Below are 25,251 nucleotides of genomic sequence, written 5' to 3' on the forward strand. Positions count from 1 at the left end.
CTTCAGTGAGGCAGCCGGACTGGACAGAGGTGCCTCAGTCCAGAGTGTCCACAAGCACTCATAATACATAATGTGATAAATGGACAATATAAGATGGTTATGAGTCGACTCTGACCATTTAATATTAATTAGTTCTTCAGTCATGCATTGTAGTCTAATTATGGACAACATAAAAGTGCAGATTGAAATCTGCTAACAAGTCTGTGGGAGTAGCCGACTACTGCTTATACAGCTTTTTTATGACTGCACAGGGAGCTGTGCAAAGACTGAGAGTGCCTCAAGTGATTTCACCTGACTCAGTGGGACTGAATGTTCCCAAGTTTTGCTCAACTCGCGTAGATGCCGAGCTGCATTCTGGGTAATTCTGGTGCCAAATTTTGACTAGGAGGAAGAAGCAAAAGCAGAATATCTCTGGCTCTGCAGATGTGGTAGAGAGTGTTATTTACCATTTGGAAGATTGGTGGTTTGATCCCTGACTTCTGTTTAGAGTCACCAATCAATCAAACATGCCTGGCTTTGGATCATGGGAGAAATTTCTGAGTTCTCAGACAGAACCCACACAGGCACAGCGACAACATGCAGACTCCACAAAAAAGTCCCAGCCGACTGGTGGATTCAAACCACCAGTTTGTTGTGGTTTGGTCTGACAGTTCATGGTTTCAGATACTATTTTTGGATAGTAGTATATTTCAGATACTATTCAACAACTGAGGTGGTTCAGGCATCTCACTAGGATGCCTCCTGGAAGCCTCCAAGGCGAGATGTTTTGGGCATCTCCTACCAGTAAGCAGACCCAGGACTCGCTGGAGAGATCATATCTCTCAGCTGAGAGGAGAGGTGGCTGGAGTGAGGGAAATCTGGGCCTCTGTGTTCATATTGCTTCTCCCATGACTCAAAGCTGGATAAGGAGCAGAAGGTGGATGGTTGGATTTTATCAGCTTTCTTGAAAAATTGTTATAGTTCTGTATTTTCTAACTAGTTTTTTTTTTTTAATTATTGTTTAATTGAGTTAAGTTTAGTTTTGATTCATATCCAGAGTGGTTTTGCTTGTTTCTGTTTAGTTTTTATTTTATTTTATTTATTTACTTTTTGGACTGTCCTGTCCGGCACTGTTAGCAATCAGAATTATTGCCTGAAAGCCAAGAAAAATGCCCAGCAGATTTATTTTCCCAAGTAGATTGTACGGCTTTTGCTATACTGGTCCACTTGATTGTCATATTTTATTCTACCTTTATTATTAACATTATTTATTTATTTATTTTTTTCACGAGTTATTGCAGTCAGAATGGACAGGACCGGAGGACAGGAAAGAGAACGAAAGGTTGGGAAGATTGTGAAGGTCGTGGGGGGAAATAGAGGAGAAGAGGAATATAGAGAGAAAAGACACTGAAAATCTGCTTGATCACCTGCTGAGAGAGAGAAAAAAAACAACAACATAAAAAAAACCAATGGACTTCTTCCAGCAACAACGGACTTCTTCCTGGAGAGTAAGATAGCTCTTCTGGAACATGCTGCGTATTCCCCTTGATCTAAATCCAATTAGGAACCTTTGGATGGATGGCAAGGGAAGTTCACAAAAATGGACAACAGTTGCAGATAGTAGATGCCCTTTGTGCAGCCGTCTTCACCAGTTGGTGAAATGTTCCCACTCACCTTATGGAAACGCTCGCATCAGCAATAACAGTGGAGCTACTCATTACTGAGTTCATGTTTGGAACTTTTGATCAGCTGTAAAACAGCCTGTTTCAGTTTAAGCGTTGTTTTCAATAAATTGCATGCTCAACAAAAATCTTTTGTCCTACTCCCATTTCTTTTTGTTGCATGTTGAAGTTCTACTTGGAACCTTGTTAAGATCCAATCATGCAAAATATAATTATTGGCCATTTTTCAAGGGCTCTTAAACTTTTGATTACGATTGTATGTTTAGAGGCAGCAGCCAACCAAGATAATGTGTGTCTGGAAGTACCTGTTTGTACACTTGTGTGTGAGCACAGTTATGTTCATAAAGTTTCTCCATGTAAGTATCTAATTGTGGGTATGGGGAGCCATAGCCCTGCCTTCCAGGTCATGAAGTAGGCATGGAGGAGACATGGGCCCAAGACATCCAGAGGCTCCTCAGAGCACAAGAGCCCAAGGAGGACCACTGCAGGGGCAATCGTGCCACCTACCTAGAAAAGGGCTGAAGAGTGTCCCGGATGGGGGCCACCTAGCAGCCACTCTGCAGAAGCCACAGGGGGCTGCAACAACGAGCCCGCAGGCTCCACCTGCAGCTGGCTACGCCAGGGCAGACTGAGCCCCAGGCCCAGAGACCCGAGGGCCCTCCATGCACCGGAGGAGGCCCAACAGAGCCAGGGGGACCAGGGTTTTTTCCTCATCTAATATTAGTGTTTTTTAAGTAAACTATAATAACCATGCTTTTTTGCCTGGACACAATAAAACTGCTAGCAGCCTGTTCACTTAATATAAAGATTTTTTAAATCTATACAAATATGCCTTAATGAAGCTTCAGATGACCATTGGACTAAAACAGGAAAGCAGCTTTACATTTGCTGTACAGACTTAAGTTAAAAAAAACAATTTAGGTCCATCAAACCCTAGCAACACTGACAAATGTTACTTTACCTCAGTGTGAGAGAGCTGAGTAGCTATGCCTAGACCAGCCCTTCACAACATACATAATGCATGAAACAGAATATCGCTCTTGCTTTCCTAAAATACACACTGGACTGGTCTTGTGGTTGCTTTGCACCCCAGAGGGAGATGGTAGATTTAGGTCTAATGATTCTGAACAGGGCTGATGAGATGTTTTATCAGAGCAGTACAAAACTTCCTTCAGCTACAGCACCTGTCTCTCTCCTCCCTAATGACATGATGGATTAGGAATCATAGATGGAGAAACACTGAGTTCTTTTCACCACTTTTTCTGATGTAGGTTTTTCCCACCATAAACTACTGCAGTGACCGCTTTCTTTTCCTCCACATGGAAACTTTTATCATCATGGTCTTTACTATTTGAGGAAAATATTATTTTTGGGTGTCATGGAGCCATTAGAAAGGAATGTGGTTCGTGATAGAATGAAAAGGATAAGAGCCAGGTTTAAGTACAATTTGTTTATTTCCTTCCAAACTGTGACCCCAAAATGCATGAATGTGATGCACGTGTGTAACAGAAGATACAATGAGCAGATAAATATAGAAAACCATGTACTAAGCATTACATGTAGATCTGACACAAGTGCCACCAAACACTATAAGCCTGCCCATTTACCTACGGCACAATAGTTGAGTGTGAATCATTTCACACTATGCACACTAGTTTTCTTCAGCATTATTTTGAGGTCAAAGGTGAAAGTTGGGAGGGGTGAAAGTGTTGCCAAGTAGCTGAATCCATGCAGGACATCTGTAACTGGTTCCCATAGCAGCCCGGACATACAGCCCATGACTTTTCCATGACTAAGTTTGAGCACTTCCCAGTTCTTCCCTCCTGTGTGTTTTTTTCCAAATACCAAACAGAACAATGCTGTGGTTTCTATTTAGCTACATTTAAACCAACCATCTATTTCTATGTATGTATAAAAGCTTTAAATACATTCTGCAGTAATAAGAGATGTAACGGTAAAATCCCAAGATTTTTACTGTAGTAATTGCACTGTGTGGGTCAGGACTGCAACATCACGCACTACTCTAAATTTCTTAGGTTTACAGGAATATATAAGCATAAATAAAAAGAACATGATAGATAAAGAATAACAAAAAATCTTAACTTAAACCTGGATATGGGTTTAGTGTTTTGTTCCATGTTGACGAATAAAACTGTTCATTTGATAGACTCGTGTCTAGGAGCTACGTGTGAAATCAATTGTGCATTCACAGCACATGTACACAACAAAATCATCAGGTTACTGTATTCAGCAGGATTATGTGACCAGCGTGTACATCAGATCGATAAACTTATTGATTTCAATTGTTCTCTGAGTGGATTTCCAATAGACTTCATATCAAGTGGAAAATGTGGAAGTGTTTGGCAATTCTAAGGACTCGATCCTATTCTAAGAAAGGAGAGGGGAAAAAAATCCACCAGGAAAGGGGCAGTGAGATAATGTCTTAACTACCCACTGAAGACGATTACAAGAACATAATGTGGTTATTTTTAAAGAATGGTGTCTCTTAAATCTAGACGTGGATGTCTGCGGTCATGGTAGTGTGGTCCTTCTTTAAAGTTATGATGAGGATGACTCATTCAGAGCGGTGACTAGGTCCTGCTGTGGTTTACCAGTTGTCTAGGAAGTCGAATCCGGTCTTCAGGATGCTGCTGCTTGTATTAAACTGAAAGAAGAGAAACAGAGAGATCCTGATAAATAGCAGTGAGGCAGAAGACACTGTACAGACACTCTCTGTGTTTGAGCTATTATTGGGCTACCAACAAAGAAGTCATAAAAGACAAAGACCTTGTTTGGTAATGCCCCTCCCACTGTCCTACTCTTGCTAAAGACTGGCTGACACAGGAGGCTTGTCAGGTGACATGGGCCTGACATGGGCTATTAAAGCTTGGGACTCTTTCTTTAATTGCACATAGCATCAGTCCTCTTTGGGGTTTGTGTTTGCCTCATATAATTATGCAGTTTGTGACAGTTTGTCTATCATTTTTTTTAATCATCTCTGTCCTGTTCAAGCCATTCAGTATTCTACCTGCACTCTTCATTACTGTCACTGGGCTTTGCATTTTTGGCTTTTTTGCAAACTGCGTTGTCATGCAGCTAAAGTCCTATGTGATTAGGCTCCAACACGAGACCATAAATAACATATTAGTCTTCTGTTACAAAGGAAACAAAGGTGGTCGTGTTGGAGAAAGGCCAAGTTTGAAAGACCAGTGATGTCTCTTGGCAGAATAAGTCGTACACTGTCATTATGTGACATCTGTGTTGATCCTATAACACAGCAGCCTGCAGCCTTAATACAGAAACATGGGTCAGTAATAGACTTTAGTCACTATGTCCAACACCAACAAAATGAAAATGTATCAACTACATGATAACTCTCAGTTCCAATGTTATGACACAAAATGTCAAGGTTTGCTGTTAATATCCAATATCTGGTTTCATCCTTATCAATAACACTGAGTCCTCCCTTTAATGTAAAACTTAAAGGGAGGATGTTTCTCTGCGTCAGTACAAACAATAATGAACTAAAGCTAAAAACATAACCATTTTCTGAAGTTAAGTTTTTTTTTTTTTTAAGTTTTCTAAACTATACATGTAACCTTTAGAAAGCCTGGATCAGGTCAAGAACCAATATTATCATGGGCCTGTAAATACTGGGATAAACAGATACGGTATGACCTTTTTAAAGCATATCTCATGCCCGGTCACCTTAAAATCAAGCAGCAGGTATTTCAAAGAGCTGGGCCTTTTAGTTTTAATTTTAGCTAGTGTTTAATAAAATCCAAAGCAAATGCTTAATTCAAATGTACTTAGTACTTGCAGTCTCTGAAAACGGAACTTACCTGAGTAAAGGTGGGGCTGACATCAATATTGGCTGAGCCCTCTTCCTCCTTCTCTTTCTCCTTCGAGACATTTGAAGGCTTGGACACCAGGTTGGAGGCGAACATTTCATCGACCGTGTTGCTGACGGATGGCAGGGTGCTCTGAGATCTCTCCCAGCCTGCATTTGTAGATGGGATGCTGATAGGTGGGGGTGGGTTTGGAGAAATGGAGATGGATGCCGGGGTTGCGCTGACAGCAGTGGGGATAGGAGGTGGTGGCGCAGGAGGCTTGGGTGCTCTATGCTTGGTGGACCTAGTGGGAGCTGGAGCGTGGTGCTCTGCAGTTTCAGGCTCCTTGGAGCTGACAGAGCTATCCTGTGGGAAAATGTAAAGAAAGAAGCATAGAAGGATAACGTTCAGAAAGAAACCTGGCATCAATTTTACATTTTCTTTTCTTTCCTTTTTAAACTGTAGCTTGTTTACATTTGCCATCTGCTTCTACTCATGGAGGTGTCACTGATGCCTGATACTGCAGTTTCAGGCTAGATTCTATTTTAATACACAGTCTGATAACACATGTTAAGGCTGGAACTTTCCATCTGTTATTTATCAGAAACTTTACAGATCATATCGAATGTTTTTGCCTGAGAATTCGGCATCATCCATAACTTTTTTTGAAGAAGTTCCAACCTTCAGATTGTAATCAGTAAATGGGATGTGATGGTATTTTTTACATGCGTACCTGTCGGAGGTAGGATGGGAGGGGTTTCTCTCCTTTCTCTATGGACTTGATCTGGCTGGGGGTCAGGGACTGGAAGTCAGCTTGCTCACCCTCCAGCCTGGACCTCTCAGCACTGATCTTCCAGAAAGATGACTCCTCTTCTGGTCTCCGGCCCTCGCTGACAGACACCTTCCCAACCACACAGAAACAATTATGCACACAGTCCTGCATTCTTAAGATACTGTGAAACGAGGCTTGTCGGGTAAAATCCCTAAAACCTATTTTAGGAGTTCTACTTAGCTCTTTTTAAAAGTGTGAGCAAAGGTGAAGGTTTTTCAGAAAGAAATGTATCTGAAAACTTTTTTTGTGGCTACAACAAGCAATTGTTCTGTGAAAAATCACAATAGTCAGGCATTAACGGTAAGAAATACAAAAAATATACAGTTAACATTTCTGCCATTTTTACACAAAATTAAACAAACATCACCACATCCACTTTATGCTCGACTATTGCAAATGTTTCACTCATTTTACAGTCCTATTACAACAGCAAACACTTCCCTTCCAAATGTGCATGCTGAATCTCTGCTTTAAATATGAGGCCCCATCATACCTTTGTTCCTGCTGCACTCTTGCCAATCTGACCGGAATGAGTAACCTTTGCCGCTTTTGAGTCAGACTGGGAGGATGAGATCCCCTGGTCTACAGGGCCTGATGTCAAGCTGAAATCCATCTGACTCTGAAAGATGCGAATGACATGTAAGGGAGGATATACTTTATGTATCCAGAAAACATAGACATTCCTGTTAATTCATTTTTACCTTTGTTTCCCATGAAAAAGGGGCAGAATGCTCATCCTGCCAGGTGATATCCTAAACACAGAAACACATGCTGTGATTAGTTTCAGCTTACGCAGTCATTGTGCTCACTGCCCGCATTTAAGGGTATTTATACTAGGTTAGGTGGTTAAAGTAACATATGATGTATGTATTTTCTATAATCTAGCGCCAACAAATACCTTGTCTATTGTAAGACTTCCTTTTGATACACTGGTTTATCGGTTAAAAGGCAACAACTGATACTTCCTACCTGCCAGTTTTTCTTTATAGGAGTTAAACACTTGTCAAAATCTGCTCATAGCTGCCTTGATATCATTTAAAAAAAGTGTTGCTGTGAGCTGATGTGTATGTTTTGATGCTTACTATTATAAAACAGTAAATATGTTATTAGTTACAAGTATTTAAAGCCCATAAAGGCACACTGTCTTTGCAAACTCTACTTTTTTTTCTGCATTTATCTTTTACAAATCAACGATTACATTAATAATGAAACTCGCATAAATACAGTGGCTCTTACCATATAGAAAAATAAAGCCCATGTCATTTTAAACCCTTTAAAATATACAATGTTTCACTGTTAAATATTTCTATTCATTATACAATGACACAACACCATATTTGTTGCCAGCCGCCTCGCCACAGTGACGTTTACCAACATATTTTAGAGGCTACGTGGCTCTAGTTAGCAGGCTTTTCTTGTTAGCGGGCTATCCTCGCCCTAAAACACACCTTAAAACACACAAAATCCAAACTCTAATGTCTTTTAAGTACCTCTTCTCCGAAGTGAACTATCTTCTGACCCGTTTGAATGAGCATTTTAGGGTAACAGACCACTTCTTCACGCTCAATTCTGTGCATAGCGTATCGGGCTCGGATATGAGGATCCATCATCCAGTTGTCGATGGCGTTGTCCTGCTCTTGCGGCGTCATTTTCTCCCAGGACAAGCCGTGCTTGGCTTTGATTTTCTCCCTCTCCTGCATTATTTTCTTTGCCATGGAGTTGATGGAGGAGAAGTACTCCAACTTCTTTTCCTCCATCCTGTGGGCATCGAGCCCCGCCACGGTTGCGGCGGCCATATTTAACTGGGGCCAGCTGTTGTTATTGTGAGAAAGAGGAAGCCGGTACTCGTCGCTGAGTAGGCGTCACCATAAAATCCATACGGCACCACCGTTCAGATTTAAGGGCTAATGGCGCCATCTAGTGTTCTAGTGTACGTGTATGTGTGACCGGCTCATCTATCTATCTATCTATCTATCTATCTATCTATCTATCTATCTATCTATCTATCTATCTATCTATCTATCTATCTATCTATCTATCTATCTATCTATATATATATATTAGGCTGCCAGCCATACATACGGGGCCAGTACATAAGAGCTTTGTAAATTACTAGCTATATTAAAATGATCACCAGGAATGATCAACAGGAATTAGCATAACATAGCATAAAGGCACAAGTTGCACTGGATAACATAAAGAGGAAGATATAAAGAATATTAGTGGACAGAGTAGTCAACTTACCTCATTGTGACAAATGTTTATTTCTTATAAAACAAGCTGTATGGTGATTTTAATTGAGGATTGCCTAGGTAACACAGTGATATTTTTCACCTGTGGTTCTCTTTTATGTGGCTCACATAAAATAACACAGTAAGAACACACAGCATGACTTATCTAAGTAGTGCTTTTTCTAGTCCGCCTCATTTCAACACAGTAGGCCCACAGCAACCACTCTCATTATTAAGAAGGCCTGTGTAAGTATAGTTGGATTCTTTGAGCACTTTTCTTTTCCTGCATCCTTATGAATTCTGCTTCATGTCTTTCCTCAACCTCATGATGTTTTCCAGTGAGTTTAAGTGCTATTCAAACGCTTCAAGTGTCCATTAAACCTGTTGTGTGTTGTTGACCACTTGAGGGCAGTGGGAACAAGCTTTAAAAGCTTGGCTTTATAAATTGTGGCAAAAAAATGTTTTCTTTTCTTTCCTTTTTACCCATCCTTTTTTCATCGTACTGCTTATTGTGACTCTTATTTAAACTGAACTGGAATGACTGACTGTTAACTTTATAATTTCAAATAAAGTAAATAATAATAATAATAAAAAAGTTGTGGCAAAAATCATCATCAAACTGCTGTTTCTTTACTCCTTTAGCTGCTATGCATTGATTTTAAGAACTGCAAAGTTAAATCATGTGCAAGCTTTATTCATCTAATCCATATGGACAAATAAAGAACCCCAGAGCTGCAACAAACTGCAACAGTCATTTGCATCCTCTTTGTAAAGTTACAGAACTTCATAATCACATACTACTTTTAATTTGATCTGATAGTCTACATCTGAGTATTGGTATTTATTTCTCCTCACAGATCTGAAATTTGTCTTTGATGTTTTACTTCTTCTCAGTGAGTCATTTATAATAAATCAAAGGAAAGAGTTTCCAAGACAAAGATAATTAAACATAAACAGAATTTTAAAACAAAATTCAAAACATAAAAAATATTTTTTCTCAATAATATTTATTAAGATTACATGAGGTACAAAGACAAGCCACATGAAGTCGCATATATTAATATATAAACATCAAAGCAAACCATTTTAAATGACAAAAACGTACATTTCCAAAAAACCATGTCTGTAAAATCATCAGTACATCAGAGAAACAAAGAAAAAAGACATTTATAAAGCAAAGTAGTGCTAACAGTCCTACCTTCTTAGCACTACAAAATGGCTTTTAGTAAATGCAAACTGCAGCAGTTAAACGATATCAGCTGTGGGTTCAGAAATCTAGTCTCTAGATATTTAGCCCACGTAGTCACAAGCAACACATCAGACTTTTCAACTAATACCAACATATGCACCTGTAATATTATGTATAAAACCAAAAGTAAGTTAAAAAGAGACAACAACAATTTACTCCAGTGACAATATACCAAACATCAGATTGTTTTAGATGTTTCAGATGTGTGAGTTTATTGCATGAATTTTAAGCATTTAAAATAAATAGCTGTGAAAGTCGTTTGTTTTTCTTTTTACAAATGTGTGCCAAAGCTTCTTGCAATGTATCCCTATTAGCCTCTTTGTTATTTGCCCCTAGTTAACTGTTCAAATACTGCACATTGGATCAAAGCAGCACTCCTCAGGCTGTGCTGTGACTGACATCATTGAGGCTAAGTTTCTGATTTTTCAACATGGTGTCACTGGTGAAACGGGGGTGAAGGGGAATGGCGGTCATCGGCACTGTTTTGGCCTTTCGTCTGGATGAGCGACGACACAGCAGGTAGAAGATCTCAACCACGTTGAGCACAAGCGACAGGCAGGATGCTACCATCATGAACATGATGAAGATGGTCTTCTCAGTGGGTCGAGACATGTAGCACTCAACAGTGTAGGGACATGGGGCTCGGGAGCAGACAATTAATGGGTCCATTACGAACCCGTACAGATAATACTGCCCCACAATAAATGCTATCTCCATGAGGATCCTGAACACTATGGAGACCATGTAGTTTCCCAGCAGATTACCTTTAATCTGCACCTTTCCTTTCTCGTTTGTATACTTTGGAGCTTTTGTTATTTCACTGCTAGAGTGGTTCTGTATATATTCTCTCAGCTTTTTCTCTTTGTGGATGACATGCATGACATGACCGAGGTAGATCAGTGTCGGTGTCGAGACGAAGATGATCTGCAGGACCCAGAATCGTATATGTGAGATTGGGAAGGCGTGGTCATAGCACACGTTCTTGCAACCAGGCTGTTTGGTGTTACAAACCATCTTGGACTGTTCATCACCCCAAACCTGCAATGTTCAGATGACAGTGTTTATTATTATTAAATTTTTTTTTTTTAATTAAGGTATTACATTTAGTCACACAGCAGCACAAATCCTATACACTGAAGTGCAAAATCAATGTCCTAACATATAGTAAGCAAGCTGATTTAACTTAACTTTCATACTAGTTTTATAAACAAACTTGTTTTACAGAGTTATCTGTGCTTTTTTAATTGAATAACTGGTACACTTGATTTGCCTGAGTATGAACAGTGCAGACTGGACAACAAAACCAAACCAAACCAAAAATATATTGTATATTTTACATATTTTGTAAAGTATTAGTCTGTACAATGATCAGGCTATAAAATAGAATTAGACTAAGAGTATAACTGCTATATATCTATAGTAAGATCAACTTTAATCATAAAATCTCAATGTACCAAACCAGTGTTTTCTCACTGTCAGTGCAACCTAGCAAATTTATATTGAGAAAAATGTGTCATTCTCATATTATAAAGAGGAAAAAGTTAAGAAACAAACAACACACACATACATATATATATCTATATATCCACTGTAATCCACTGGTTGTGAAGAAAATTTACTGCTATCAAATCATTATTTGAATTTCAGTTTCAACGCTGTTTTCACTGTGGACTTTTGTTATACCCACCAGAGGGCGTTTTTTTGTTTGTTTGTTTTTAATCTGAAAGGCCAAAACTCACAAAAGTACCTAAGGCATGTGAGTTATGTATAATTCTTTCCCCCAAAAGATGAAAAAGTAGAAGCAGACCTTCTCTGCTCCAGCTCCAAGGATCATGATCCTGAAGATGAAAAGCACGCTGAGCCAGACCTTCCCGATGACCGTGGAGTGGGACTGGACCTTATTCAGCAGCGAAGACAGAAATCCCCACTCACCCATGGTTTCTGAAAACAAATAAAGATCCTTAATGACTGATAAGATGTGAATAAATTCAAAGTTTCATCAAATCTAGCCTTCGGCAGACCATTTAGAAAATAAATGTTTTGCTGAGGAGATCATAGTTTGTTTATTTAGCTGTTGCATATACAGTACACTATATTCAAATTATATCTAACTGAGACTTTCTAAATTAAACTTAAATTGTAGAGTCAGATGACTAAACTGGCCTCAAATTTTGAGTCTTTCAAACTTATAGATTGAAGTATTTTATTATTTAAATTATTAGCTTGTAGTTTGTTAAAATTAATAAATGGAAATGGTTAAACATCACCAGTATCAGCAGAAAGTCTGCCCTGCTTCTAAGACAATCACATGTACTACAATCCCCAGTGACTGTTTAGAGGTTAAAGTAGGAGCTGTGGAGTAAATATATTTGATTGGATTTTAAACAAGAAGAATGTACAAGCAACAAATATTTGTATATGGCTTTCACTATATTTTTATCATATGAAAGAAAAGCCCTTTAGTGCATTAACAGCGTAATAACTGCATATCACTGATTTATCCAATCTGAGAAAATACAGAAAAATGTAGTTAATCAGATGTTTACTGTCACAGATTATGTATAGTGTGTCATTTTGTCTCACTAACATACACTCCCTAATAATACCCTCAGCACTCTATCAGTGCTCATCAGTCAACACATGACAAGATGCATCTTAAGATACCTTAATAATGAGATCATGACATTATTTGAATCTTATTCCAATATATTTATTAAAGGTTTAGCCTGTTTACAGTTTAGAATTAAAAATAAATGCCTTGTAAATGAGGAGGATTTTTAAATAAGTCATTCTGTAGCTTACCTTTGAGTTTAACAGCTCTTCTTGCAGACAAGCGAATCAGTCACCGGTTGTAGAGCTGAATGGCAGCGAGTGTACCAAACCAGACTTGTCTATGATACCTTGAACTTTAGATTAGATGGAGTTGTGCAAGCGTGTGAGCTGTCACGTTGTCATGACATCTGGAAATGAGAAATCTCATGTAGACAAAATTGGGCTGAACATGGAAAATGTTAATGATTGCCAAACTGTTAACCGCTTGTACTTGATTTTTTTTCCTCTGCATTGGTTTCATAAGATGATACAGTGGTAGTTATCGTTGTACGATAAGCTTCTTTAACATTTTGAATTCAACAACGTTTGTCAGTTATGCATTTTTAGTCAAACAGTAACAGAGTCAACGACTAAACGGCGCAAACAGATTACAGTGAACATGAATGTTCAGTCAAGCAGTGACGCTGCTGCACTTTGTGAGGACTCATGTTCGTTTTGTCATTAAAAAATGCTGAAATTCCGAACAAACTGAGTAAGTTTAGTATTATAAGCTTCACAAAGATTGAAATATTGAACTGAAATATGCTGAGCTGATACATTTGATCTATAATGTCCCACTTTCTTTCATTTTTTTCTTTATATTTTTATTTTATGTAGATGTTCTCGTTGTCTTTAGATAAACTTTGAAAGAATAGCGGGATCGATTACCAGTCAGCCTAACAGCCGCACCCCATTCTGAAGAAATACCAGATTTTAGATGGAAAAATTAGTCAGTCACCACATGATTCATATGTAACAACCTTGTATTAAATAATTATTTACATAAGTTTAGCCAAATATAAAATTATTGCATTTCAAAATATGTTAAACAAAACTATCAGCTATTATCACAATTATCAGCTCTGGGAGGCTTTGACTGTCGTTATTTGCCAGTTTCTACACACTGTCACTTCAACCAATGCCACTTAAATGATCATTGCACTAGTTTTGCACAAACTGTAAATACTACTTGTCTTTAATTATCTAAATATTGAATACTTTTTTCTCTTTTTTTCTCTTTATCATTATTATTACCGCTATTTTCTGTTATTTTCTTCTTAATTTAACTGCACACTTCTATATGCTCATGTAAAGCTGAGGAGCACGAGCCAAAGAATTTCATTATGGGTAAATGTGGCTACACTGTTTATCTGTACATGACAATAAAAATTGAAACTTGAAACTAGAAAAACTAAAACTAAAAAACTAATGAATAATGAAAGTAATTATTAGTTGTCGATATGAAGTCACACAAAATGTGTGTAAATCATGGTTTTTTAAAATAAGGGCTTATGAATGAAAAGTGTGAACATCTAAAGACAAGAGATTGATAGAAGCAACGTTTCTTAAAGTTCAAGTCATTTATTTCAAACAAATAAGCATACAAAAAAAGCTGCTTACACGTAACACACAACATCATTTTTATCTTTCAGTAGGTAAATCAAGTCATAGAAAATGAACAAGACAATAAGTTAGAGAACACGTTCAATGACCAGGCATACAGACAGTTTTTCTCATTAAACTGTTACAATTTTTTTATGTTGTCAGCAGAATACTGATGGCAGGATTACTAGTAGTTTACTGTTTATTTGACAGTTTTCCTGCTATAATCTACTTTACAGTAAATTGCTGTATTTGATGATTTTGCAGTATACAACTGGCAGCTAAAGTTTGCTCGTATAATATAAATATGTTGGTATTGCACCTTTTATTAATAGATTTTCAGGCATATACAATGGAATGGAAGCAAATACTGGAAGAATATATCTGTGAAGACTTTTCTAAGCACATATTAATGCAGAATGACAAAGCTTTTCTCTTGTCTTTCAGTCCCTTGGATGTATCTGAATGCAGACACCGAGCAAGATAATACATTTTAATTGTCACAGACGTGGTTTTTAATGACCACTCAGGAGTCGTTTCTCTTCCTTGGCCCCATCCAAGCTCCCTGCAACACTGTGGCTGGCTTCAAGATCTGCATTCATCCTGTTCTGCTTGAGGGCTTCCTCTGCAGTTGGCCACCTTGGACCTGAGAGGCTAATAGGATATTCTGGAGAGGTAAACTTATGAGGGCGACGTCTACACCTGACCCTTTTGCAAATCAGGTAGAACATCTCAATGACGTTCAGAACCAGAGAAACACAGGCCACCACCAGCATGAAAATAATGAAGATGGTTTTCTCTGTGGGTCGAGACATGTAGCACTCAACAGTGAAGGGGCAGGGCTTTTTAGAACAGGGGAACATGGGGACCATGACGAACCCGTACAAATAGTATTGTCCCACAATGAAACCGGCCTCAATAACTATCTTGACTGCAAGCTGGGTCAGATAGCTCCCTAGTAGATTCCCCTTGATTTGCACCTTCCCCCTTTCATCTGTGTATTTGGGCCTTTTGCACTGGGTGCCACCAGGGCTGGAGAGCAGCTCCCTCAGCTTGTTCTCCTTGTGGATGATGTGCACGGCGTGGCCCAGATAGATGAGTGTTGGTGTGGAGACAAAGATGATTTGGAGCACCCAGAAACGAATGTGCGAGATGGGGAAAGTCCAGTCGTAGCACACATTCTCACAACCAGGTTGCTGAGTGTTGCAGATGAAATCTGACTGCTCATCACCCCAGACGCTTTCAGCACCTGCACCCAAAACCATGATTCTGAACAGGAAGAGGACGCTCATCCAGATCTTGCCAATCACAGTGGAGTGTGACTGGACTTTTTCCAGCAAGGTTGACAGAAACCCCCAGTCTCCCATCTTTAATGACAGTGTTTAGCCTCTTTTTCTGAAAAAAGAAGGCAAACGTTGTAAAGACTTAACACCACACCTTATTTCCGAAACATTAACTACAACTTATTCTGTAATCAATAAACTGCTGGTGAATGAAAAGAGCTTACAGCTCTTTAGATAGATCATTTTATCTCCTAAAACCTGAGAAGGAAGAAGAAATTACAGTATTCTGACCCTTGAGCTTTTGGATCAATATTTTCCACACATAATCATTAATCATTAGAAAACGGAAGAACAAGAGACTCAGTGTCATCAGACAAATGAGTAAAAGTGAAAAAAAAAAACTTTTTTAAAAATAGATACTTGCAAATTTTTATGCATACAGAAAAAAAAGATGATGATTAAAACTATACCATAAATAAAATTAACAAAGAAATCTGATGCTGTTAATGTAATCAAAAAATAGTAATTATAACTGAAAACTAAATAAACAACCAGCGATGTACTTACGATAAAGTAAGAAATTAATCTTTAGTGTCCTGTTTAATGTCTTTCTCGAAAGATTCCAATAATAACAATTTTCTCTAATTGATAAAATGATCGGTTATCTGAAGCAGAGGAGAGAAACCGTTACATCTTACCTGTTGATCTGCTCAGAGAGGACTGAGTCTCGTTGAGAAAGATCACCAACTATAGTTGGACCTTGGATTTCTGTGCTCTGATCAGCGGCTGAGTTGCGCAACACACATCTGGCTCTAATGTCACGTTGTAAATGTGAGCTAACGAGAGCAGGAAAAGTTTAAGAAACACCAGACCAAGAGGGCAGCGGGTGTAATAATTGACAAGTGTTCAGTTACGTGTCCAGAAGCCACAATTTGTGTCAGTGAACCGCCACTAAAGTTTGAAAATAAATAAAATAGGAGTGTGTGTGTGTGTGTGTTTTCATGTATTTACATTTTTTGTGTGTGTTATATACAAATGAGGAAGAGGAGGAGTAGCATGATTAGTAACTGTATTAGTCTGAATTGGGAGGTTAGTTTGAAATTTGCACTCTATGTGAACCCATTAATCACAAATGTGTCAGAAGAGAAGAATGTCTTCTTTCAGTTGCACAGTTGGCGATCAAGAGATGTCACTTTAAAATAGCACTGGAATTTGAAAATAAGGTGCATGTGTTCAAAATATATGTACAGGTCCTTCTCACAAAATTAGCATATTGTGATAAAGTTCATTATTTCCTGTAATGTACTGATAAACATTAGACTTTCATATATTTTAGATTCATTACACACAACTGAAGTAGTTCAAGCCTTTCATTGTTTTAATATTGATGATTTTGGCATACATAACTCATGAAAACCCAAAACTCCTGTCTCAAAATATTAGCATATTTCATCCGACCAATAAAAGAAAAGTGTTTTTAATACAAAAAAAGTCAACCTTCAAATAATTATGTTCAGTTATGCACTCAATACTTGGTCGGGAATCCTTTTGCAGAAATGACTGCTTCAATGCGGCGTGGCATGGAGGCAATCAGCCTGTGGCACTGCTGAGGTGTTATGGAGGCCCAGGATGCTTCGATAGCGGCCTTAAGCTCATCCAGAGTGTTGGGTCTTGCGTCTCTCAACTTTCTCTTCACAATATCCCACAGATTCTCTATGGGGTTCAGGTCAGGAGAGTTGGCAGGCCAATTGAGCACAGTAATACCATGGTCAGTAAACCATTTACCAGTGGTTTTGGCACTGTGAGCAGGTGCCAGGTCGTGCTGAAAAATGAAATCTTCATCTCCATAAAGCTTTTCAGCAGATGGAAGCATGAAGTGCTCCATAATCTCCTGATAGCTAGCTGCATTGACCCTGCCCTTGATAAAACACAGTGGACCAACACCAGCAGCTGACATGGCACCCCAGACCATCACTGACTGTGGGTACTTGACACTGGACTTCAGGCATTTTGGCATTTCCCTCTCCCCAGTCTTCCTCCAGACTCTGGCACCTTGATTTCCGAATGACATGCAAAAGTTGCTTTCATCCGAAAAAAGTACTTTGGACCACTGAGCAACAGTCCAGTGCTGCTTCTCTGTAGCCCAGGTCAGGCGCTTCTGCCGCTGTTTCTGGTTCAAAAGTGGCTTGACCTGGGGCATGCGGCACCTGTAGCCCATTTCCTGCACACGCCTGTACACGGTGGCTCTGGATGTTTCTACTCCAGACTCAGTCCACTTCTTCCGCAGGTCCCCCAAGGTCTGGAATCGGTTCTTCTCCACAATCTTCCTCAGGGTCCGGTCACCTCTTCTTGTTGTGCAGCGTTTTCTGCCTCACTTTTTCCTTCCCACAGACTTCCCACTGAGGTGCCTTGATACAGCACTCTGGGAACAGCCTATTCGTTCAGAAATTTCTTTCTGTATATTACCCTCTTGCTTGAGGGTGTCAATGATGGCCTTCTGGACAGCAGTCAGGTCGGCAGTCTTACCCATGATTGCGGTTTTGAGTAATGAACCAGGCTGGGAGTTTTTAACAGCCTCAGGAATCTTTTGCAGGTGTTTAGAGTTAATTCGCTGATTCAGATGGTTAGGTTAATAGCTCGTTTAGAGAACCTTTTCATGATATGCTAATTTTTTGAGACAGGAATTTTGGGTTTTCATGAGTTATGTATGCCAAAATCATCAATATTAAAACAATGAAAGGCTTGAACTACTTCAGTTGTGTGTAATGAATCTAAAATATATGAAAGTCTAATGTTTATCAGTACATTACAGGAAATAATGAACTTTATCACAATATGCTAATTTTTTGAGAAGGACCTGTATTTATCAATTTCATTTATTTGTGTATTTCACACACAAATGAGAACTATGCACATGGATGATGAACTATTGTATTCCCAGTTGGGAGGATAGATTGGAATACGCGCACCTTGCTAAAACACTTGTTGATTTAGTCAGAATTGTGTCTGATGAGACTGTAGATAAGGTTCAAGCAGATGCACTGGTAAGTTTTGTGACTCACACTAACATTCATAACCAGCTGTTTCCTGACAGAATCATCAAAACATCACGCCCAGCAACCAGCAAATTAGTCATAATCTGTGGGATTAGAAAAACTGTTTTACTGTCACTTTTCTTATGCAGGTCAAAAGCTAAGCTAAAGCTAAGTGGTAGTGAATTAAGTTTTGTTAAGTTTAGGTAGAGATACAGTGGGGCAAAAAAGTATTTAGTCAGCCACCGATTGTGCAAGTGCCCCCACCTAAAATGATGACAGAGGCCAGTAATTTGCACCAGAGGTACACGTCAACTGTGAGAGACAGAATGTGAAAAAAAAATCCATGAATACACATGGTAGGATTTTTAAAGAATTTATTCGTAAATCAGGGTGGCAAATAAGTATTTGGTCACCTCAAACATGGAAAATCTCTGGCTCCCACAGACCTGTAACGTCTTCTGTAAGACGCTTTTCTGTCCCCCACCCGTTACCTGTATGAATGGCACCTGTTCGAACTCATCATCTGTATAAAAGACACCTGTCCACAGCCTCAAACAGTCAGACTCCAAACTCCGCCATGGCCAAGACCAAAGAGCTCTCGAAGGACACCAGGAAAAGTATTGTAGACCTGCACCAGGCTGGGAAGAGTGAATCTACAATAGGCAAGCAGCTTGGTGTGAAAAAATCAACTGTGGGAGCAATCATCAGAAAATGGAAGACATACAAGACCACTGATAATCTCCCACGATCTGGGGCTCCACGCAAGATCTCATCCCGTGGGGTCAAAATGATCATGAGAACGGTGAGCAAAGATCCCAGAACCACACGGGGGGACCTGGTGAATGACCTGCAGAGAGCTGGGACCAAAGTAACAAAGGTCACCATCAGTAACACACTAAAACGGCAGGGAATCAGATCCCGCAGTGCCAGACGTGTTCCGCTGCTGAAGCCAGTGCATGTCCAGGCCCGTCTGAAGTTTGCCAGAGAGCACATGGATGATACAGCAGAGGATTGGGAGAATGTCATGTGGTCAGATGAAACCAAAGTAGAACTTTTTGGTATAAACTCAACTCGTCGTGTTTGGAGGACGAAGAATACTGAGTTGCATCCCAAGAACACCATACCTACTGTGAAGCATGGGGGTGGAAACATCATGCTATGGGGCTGTTTTTCTGCCAAGGGGACAGGACGACTGATCCGTGTTAGGGACAGAATGAATGGGGCCATGTATCGTGAGATTTTGAGCCAAAACCTCCTTCCATCAGTGAGAACTTTGAAGATGAAATGCGGCTGGGTCTTCCAACATGACAATGATCCAAAACACACCGCCCGGGCAACAAAGGAGTGGCTCCGTAAGAAGCATTTGAAAGTCCTGGAGTGGCCTAGCCAGTCTCCAGACCTCAACCCCATAGGAAATCTGTGGCGGGAGTTGAAAGTCCGTGTTGCTCGGCGACAGCCCCAAAACATCACTGCTCTCGAGAAGATCTGCATGGAGGAATGGGCCAAAATACCAGCTACTGTGTGTGCAAACCTGGTAAAGACCTATAGTAGACGTTTGACCTCTGTTATTGCCAACAAAGGTTATGTTACAAAGTATTGAGTTGTATTTTTGTTATTGACCAAATACTTATTTGCCACCCTGATTTACGAATAAATTCTTTAAAAATCCTACCATGTGTATTCATGGATTTTTTTTTTCACATTCTGTCTCTCACAGTTGACGTGTACCTCTGGTGCAAATTACTGGCCTCTGTCATCATTTTAGGTGGGGGCACTTGCACAATCGGTGGCTGACTAAATACTTTTTTGCCCCACTGTAGTTTAGCTATAATCTTTTTTCTGTTTCATATAATTGTACATTTTTCTGTTACTATTAACAACAAATGTGGCTGCTGTGGCTCAGGCAGTAAAGGAAATTGCCTACTAATCGCAGAGCTGATAGTTCAGATGTGCAAATAAAGACACTGAACTAACTACCAAATACAAAAGAAATTGTCCATTACATTTTAAAGAATAAATTGCATATAGTTTTTTCATTAGATTCAATAAACACTAAGTTTTCAAATAAATGAATTTTCCGGCTTTACAGGGTTAATATATTTTAGGTCATCATCCAGATCCAGATTTCATCAGTTTTGTAAGCATTACACAACTGCTACTCCATATACACAATTATACATTAATGGTCCAGTTTTAATTTAAAAAAATTAACTTAAAAAAAACCCCAACAAAAAATCAAATGCTAATATTGTGTTTATGTATCTTTGTAAGAACTGGCAACCTCTCCAGAGTGCAACACCACCTCTTATCTCATGACAGTGTGAATAAACGCCAGGTACCCATGATGCTAAGCTAGATAAGTGATTGAGAAAATTGATGAATGGAGGTTTTGTTCATTTTAAATTGAGGAGATTATTGTACGGGACGTTGCACATAAAAATTATTCGAACATTTATTATGTATGATCCATTACTTTTACATACAGGGTGGTTCATAGCATAAGAACAGGACAGTTACATTTCAGTCACATCTGAGTATTTATTGAAAGTTTATTGAATCAGTATTAAACATTATTAAAGGTATCAAAAGTGGAAAGCAGTTCACTGTAATCATGTAATCTATTAACAGTAAACTCCAGCTGACTATTGTGAAAAAAATGTCATTTTCTGCAGCCCTTTGCATGTGACAGAGTCTTGTTTGCAGAAGCTGGCCGTTTCCCTCCCACCTGCTCTATTTAGTGCACACACAAACACACGTCTCCAAAGCCTCCAGAGCATACAAATACTGTCAGGAGCCACAGTGTTTGTATGCGTTGGCATATACAACCTATTGCTGGGCTTATACGTCAGATGTGGATCTCCCCCATGTTGTTGTTCTCAGGTGATCCATTTCTAGGAGCCTCACTGACTCCACCTGTGATACCGTTCACCCCTAACTTTCGTCCTTGCAGCTCCAGCTCCAGGTTGACATAATTCTGAATCATCTCGTCCCGGTTTTTAAAAGCCTTCCTTTCTGAGGGTGGAGGAGTCACTGGGGTCACAGTGTAGTCCTGTCTCCTCGCCATGCATTCCTTCACAGCTTTCACACACAGATAGAACAGCTCCACCAGGCTGAGGACAAGGGAGACACAAGCCGCCACCAGCATGAACCAGATGATGACCGACTTCTCTGTGGGTCTGGACAGGAAACAGTCCACCTTGTGCGGGCAGGGGAAGCGGGTGCAGACATAGCGCGTCTGTAGGGAGAAACCATAGAGAAGGTACTGACCCACGATAAACAGAACCTCGAGGACAATCTTGGCCAGGAGATGGAGGACGTAACTGCGCAGGAGGCAGCCACGGATGCTGATCTTGCCACTGTTTTTGGTGTACTTGGGAACTTTATAGGCCCTCCTAAGGAGCAGATTGGTTTGGTCATCCAGCTCTTCCTGCTTCTTCATCCTTTCCTTCATCTTGGATTAGAAAAGCAAGAACACAGAGTTAGACATTTTCCAGGAAACAGATAAACCTTAATTCTGGCAGTGTGATCAAACTCTCACAGTTCCAAAATGTTCTGCCAAAATATGGCTGAACAGTTACTCCAAACTGCCACACTGTTCCAAGCTGTGTTTTCATTAACATTTTGGCTAAATGTATGAGCACAATATAAAATATCAGAGCAATGTTAGCATATGGTGGAACAGCTAATAATGTGCGTTGGAGAAGCACTGAGAAGCGTTTTTGTTCCTTTAAACTAGCACTAGAGATTTGTCCTGTTAAGAAAACTTCTTCTTAAGCCATCAAGAAATGGTTTGACTATCAATTCATTGTCTTCCGCTTCCAATTCAGGGTTGCGAGGGTGGGGGCCTGAAGCTTGCCCCAGGTGTCCACCCGGGACAGGTCGCCAGGCTAACATATAGAGACAGAAAGCTATTCACACCTATAGGCAATTTAGAACCAATTAACCTAACCCCACTAAGTACATGTCTTTGGACTGTGGGAGGAAGCCAGAACCCATGCGAAAACAGGGAGAACATGCAAACTCACACAGCACAGGCCTGGCCTGGTGCTGGAACTGAAGGTGAAGAAAACATGAAATCAAATGTTGTGTTTACACTGGATCATTTCCAGCAGGGCTTGTAATATAAGCCCTTTGCAGGTTCCTTCTTTCATCCAAAACAAAAGCTTTGGAGACTTGAGTCTACTTGCTGCACATTACCAGCAAATGTTACATTGTAAGTTTGGTTTATGTTTGACTTGGTTAGCCTGCGAAAGTGTCCAGGTCTTTATTAGCAAGTTATTTACTCTAATGGAAACTGGAAATATGGACAAAAGCACTGGACCACACCTCTTAATGTTTGAATTTTCACTCCAATTGCCACAGGTGTATAAATTCAACCACCCAGCCATGTAGTCTGCCTTTACAAACCTTTGTCATTCTAAAGAGATCACTGAATTCGAGTGTAACTGTAACAGTATACTACTGTTGCAACAAGCCAGTTGGTGAAAAGTCTTCCCTTTCCGTATTCTTGCAAAATAGAAACACAGACTCAGCAATAAGTCACCAACACTCTCACTTACTCGATAACTACAGAGCTTCAAACCTGGAGCTGTTCAAACCTCTGGCATTAATATTGCAAAAACTGTGTGCCAGGAGCTTCATGGCATGGAGCAGCTCCTGTAGTCAAAATGTGTTGATATCCCAGGGCTTTATTCCAAATAATGTTGCCATGTTAAAGCACACATAAATAGACATACTTATAAGGTGGAATGAATAAAAGCTGTTATGTCTGGGGTGAAAAATAATGACGCAGTCTTAAGCTTCCTCTTTAAGTGATAAACATTAATGCTAACGATGGCGCAAATGAACTTCCCATAAAGGGTGCTAAAAGGATCTTCTCTTTCATGCATTTGCCACTCCCTTATAGGTGTGGCATGCATGACAAAAACCAGTGATACAATTGTACTGCACGTACTGCAGCGACACACCTTCTTTTCGACGTGGATAACATGAAGGACGTGACCAAGATATAACAGCTTTGGAGTCGCTATTGCAATAATCTGAAGAATCCAAAAGCGCACATGAGAGATGGGGAAGGCCAGGTCATAGCAGACGTTCTCACAGCCGGGTTGCTGAGTGTTGCACACAAAGTCAGACTGTTCGTCTCCCCAAACCTGAATGAGATCAGAGGAAAATTAAAAATGGAATTAAAAAAAAAACAAAAACACACCATGAAACTATAATCCTGGTTTTCACTCAGATATGTCCTATAAAAATAGCACCAAACCTTCTCAGCACCATTTTGCAGGACCATGATGCGGAAAATAAAGAGCACCGTGAGCCACACTTTGCCGATCACGGTGGAGTGGCTCTGCACTTTATCCAGCAAGTGGCCCAGCAGATCCCATTCACCCATTTCAATCACCAGGTGTCCTGCTTTCTGTTAAAGAAGGAATAAACACGCAGGCAGATAGACACAGCAGTCGAAGGCAGTCATTTCTGAAGGGATACGTGGGTGATCTCAGATGTGTATATATTATTATAGAGAGTATTTTGTAACCTGACTTGCAGTTGTTAAGGTCAGAACAGACAGCCTCACTCACAAGGCCAACTTTTTATCACTTCTTGCAGCCTTGTGACTGTGCAGATAGAGGCCACGGCTGCTGATTTCAAGTCTCCAAAACATACTTATCTGCTGGACACTGAAACCTTAGCCTTGGTTAACGCCAACCGCCGCCAAGCATAATTCAAAGAATTCCAGAAACTGAGCTTAAACTGTTCATAAAGAAAGTTTTTGCAGAGTTCATTTTAGATGATGATTTTAAAGCTGATACTGCTTCACGCAATATTTGGTGATGCTTCTGTGGCTTTTCTAGCCCACACTGCATTATCTTTGGATTTTAAATGACTCTAAATACATTATTTTTTGCAGCTGGCTTGAAGTTTTGCTTTGCCAGCTCTGATCCACATTTGCATGCTCACTTACATTCAGTGTCTCATAACAATAACCACGACATAAAATTCAATGATGAAACACAGTTATCCTTGCATAATGGTACAAATAAAACCCAAGTCATAATGGACACATACTCCAACATCAGTCCATAAACTATTATTTTTCTACAACATGTGCATCATTATCACTGATTTACTTTCTTTCTAGAAAGATGAAATCAGAGATAGACTACATCTGTATATAAAAATCAACTTACCAGCTGAACAAACTGAAAAATTGAGGAGAAAAGGTGGCTGAAGAGAGCAGTACCTCAAGAAGATGAGAAGAAGAGAAAGTGAAGAAGAAGCTGTCCTTGTTTTACTGTTCATTCAGCGACTTATCTGGAAGGACACCATCCTAACCACAACAGCAACCCCTTGTCCTAACAACAATTCAGACATTACGCTGAAGTGTAACCAGTCATTGGTTTATAATATAATTTCATTTTTGTTGCATTTCAGCTTTGTTGGACAGTGAAAAGAGAACGTGATCGTCTGCTGTACGTTTTCTAGTTCTTTTTAATGTTGGGAAATAAAGGAAGATTCAGGAGATGAACTCATGCAGAAGCTTGTAAGCATGACTGACACTTCAGGAAAATGGTGTGAATAATGCTGTTAGCTGAAAACCAAAATTAAGAATTGAATCATATGTAAAAGTCCCTTAAATGAATCTTTCAGAGCTTCCTACGCTTTTTCTTACACAAGTGAAACATTTTCTCAAAATCAACAGTGTTTAAATGTATCCATTTTTGTTAGCTTTCCTGTCAGTATTTCACTAATGTCCATAATCCACGTGGTCTTTTTCAAATTATTGCCCCAACTGTGAAAAATTGCACACGAGGAAACTGGAAAAAAAAACCTCGATAACCTCTCTGAAGGACTGACGTTTTACCTAGACTTAGCTGTATGAGTTTTTTTGCTGTTGCTTATAGTGTTTTTGCTCAAGCAAATGTTCGTCTTTTC

The 25,251-nt window shown here is 39.6% G+C and overlaps 4 protein-coding genes across 5 annotated transcripts; all 4 read right to left on the reverse strand.

The window, feature by feature from the left end:
• Positions 1-3,096: 3,096 nt before the first annotated feature.
• Positions 3,097-8,149, reverse strand: lg15h1orf198 (linkage group 15 C1orf198 homolog). Its single transcript, XM_063496239.1, has 6 exons — positions 7,814-8,149; positions 7,025-7,075; positions 6,817-6,942; positions 6,225-6,392; positions 5,504-5,857; positions 3,097-4,326 (listed from the first exon to the last, which is right to left on the reverse strand). Exons 1-6 carry the CDS (start codon positions 8,117-8,119, stop codon positions 4,270-4,272), a joined length of 1,062 nt encoding a protein of 353 aa, XP_063352309.1. The 5' UTR covers positions 8,120-8,149; the 3' UTR covers positions 3,097-4,269.
• A 2,032-nt stretch (positions 8,150-10,181) lies between these two features.
• Positions 10,182-11,739, reverse strand: LOC134642990 (gap junction Cx32.2 protein-like). Its single transcript, XM_063495142.1, has 2 exons — positions 11,611-11,739; positions 10,182-10,841 (listed from the first exon to the last, which is right to left on the reverse strand). The coding sequence occupies exons 1-2, from the start codon at positions 11,737-11,739 to the stop codon at positions 10,182-10,184; spliced, it is 789 nt and encodes a 262-aa protein (XP_063351212.1).
• Positions 11,740-14,512: 2,773 nt separating this feature from the next.
• gja13.1 (gap junction protein alpha 13.1) lies at positions 14,513-15,364 on the reverse strand. The gene has a single exon (XM_063495219.1). It carries the CDS (start codon positions 15,362-15,364, stop codon positions 14,513-14,515), a length of 852 nt encoding a protein of 283 aa, XP_063351289.1.
• Positions 15,365-20,846: 5,482 nt separating this feature from the next.
• On the reverse strand, positions 20,847-23,912 carry LOC134642934 (gap junction Cx32.7 protein-like). Of its 2 annotated transcripts, XM_063495028.1 has the most exons (4): positions 23,855-23,912; positions 23,582-23,734; positions 23,283-23,468; positions 20,847-21,766 (listed from the first exon to the last, which is right to left on the reverse strand). In XM_063495028.1, the coding sequence occupies exons 2-4, from the start codon at positions 23,708-23,710 to the stop codon at positions 21,161-21,163; spliced, it is 921 nt and encodes a 306-aa protein (XP_063351098.1). In that variant the 5' UTR covers positions 23,711-23,734; positions 23,855-23,912; the 3' UTR covers positions 20,847-21,160. The 2 variants fall into 2 exon arrangements, with proteins under 2 accessions (XP_063351098.1, XP_063351097.1); XM_063495027.1 differs by lacking the exon at positions 23,855-23,912 and having other exon boundaries at positions 23,582-23,841.
• Between the last annotated feature and the right edge of the window lie 1,339 nt (positions 23,913-25,251).

Source organism: Pelmatolapia mariae, linkage group LG15 (assembly GCF_036321145.2).
Source record: "Pelmatolapia mariae isolate MD_Pm_ZW linkage group LG15, Pm_UMD_F_2, whole genome shotgun sequence".
NCBI classification, from domain to species: domain Eukaryota; kingdom Metazoa; phylum Chordata; class Actinopteri; order Cichliformes; family Cichlidae; genus Pelmatolapia; species Pelmatolapia mariae.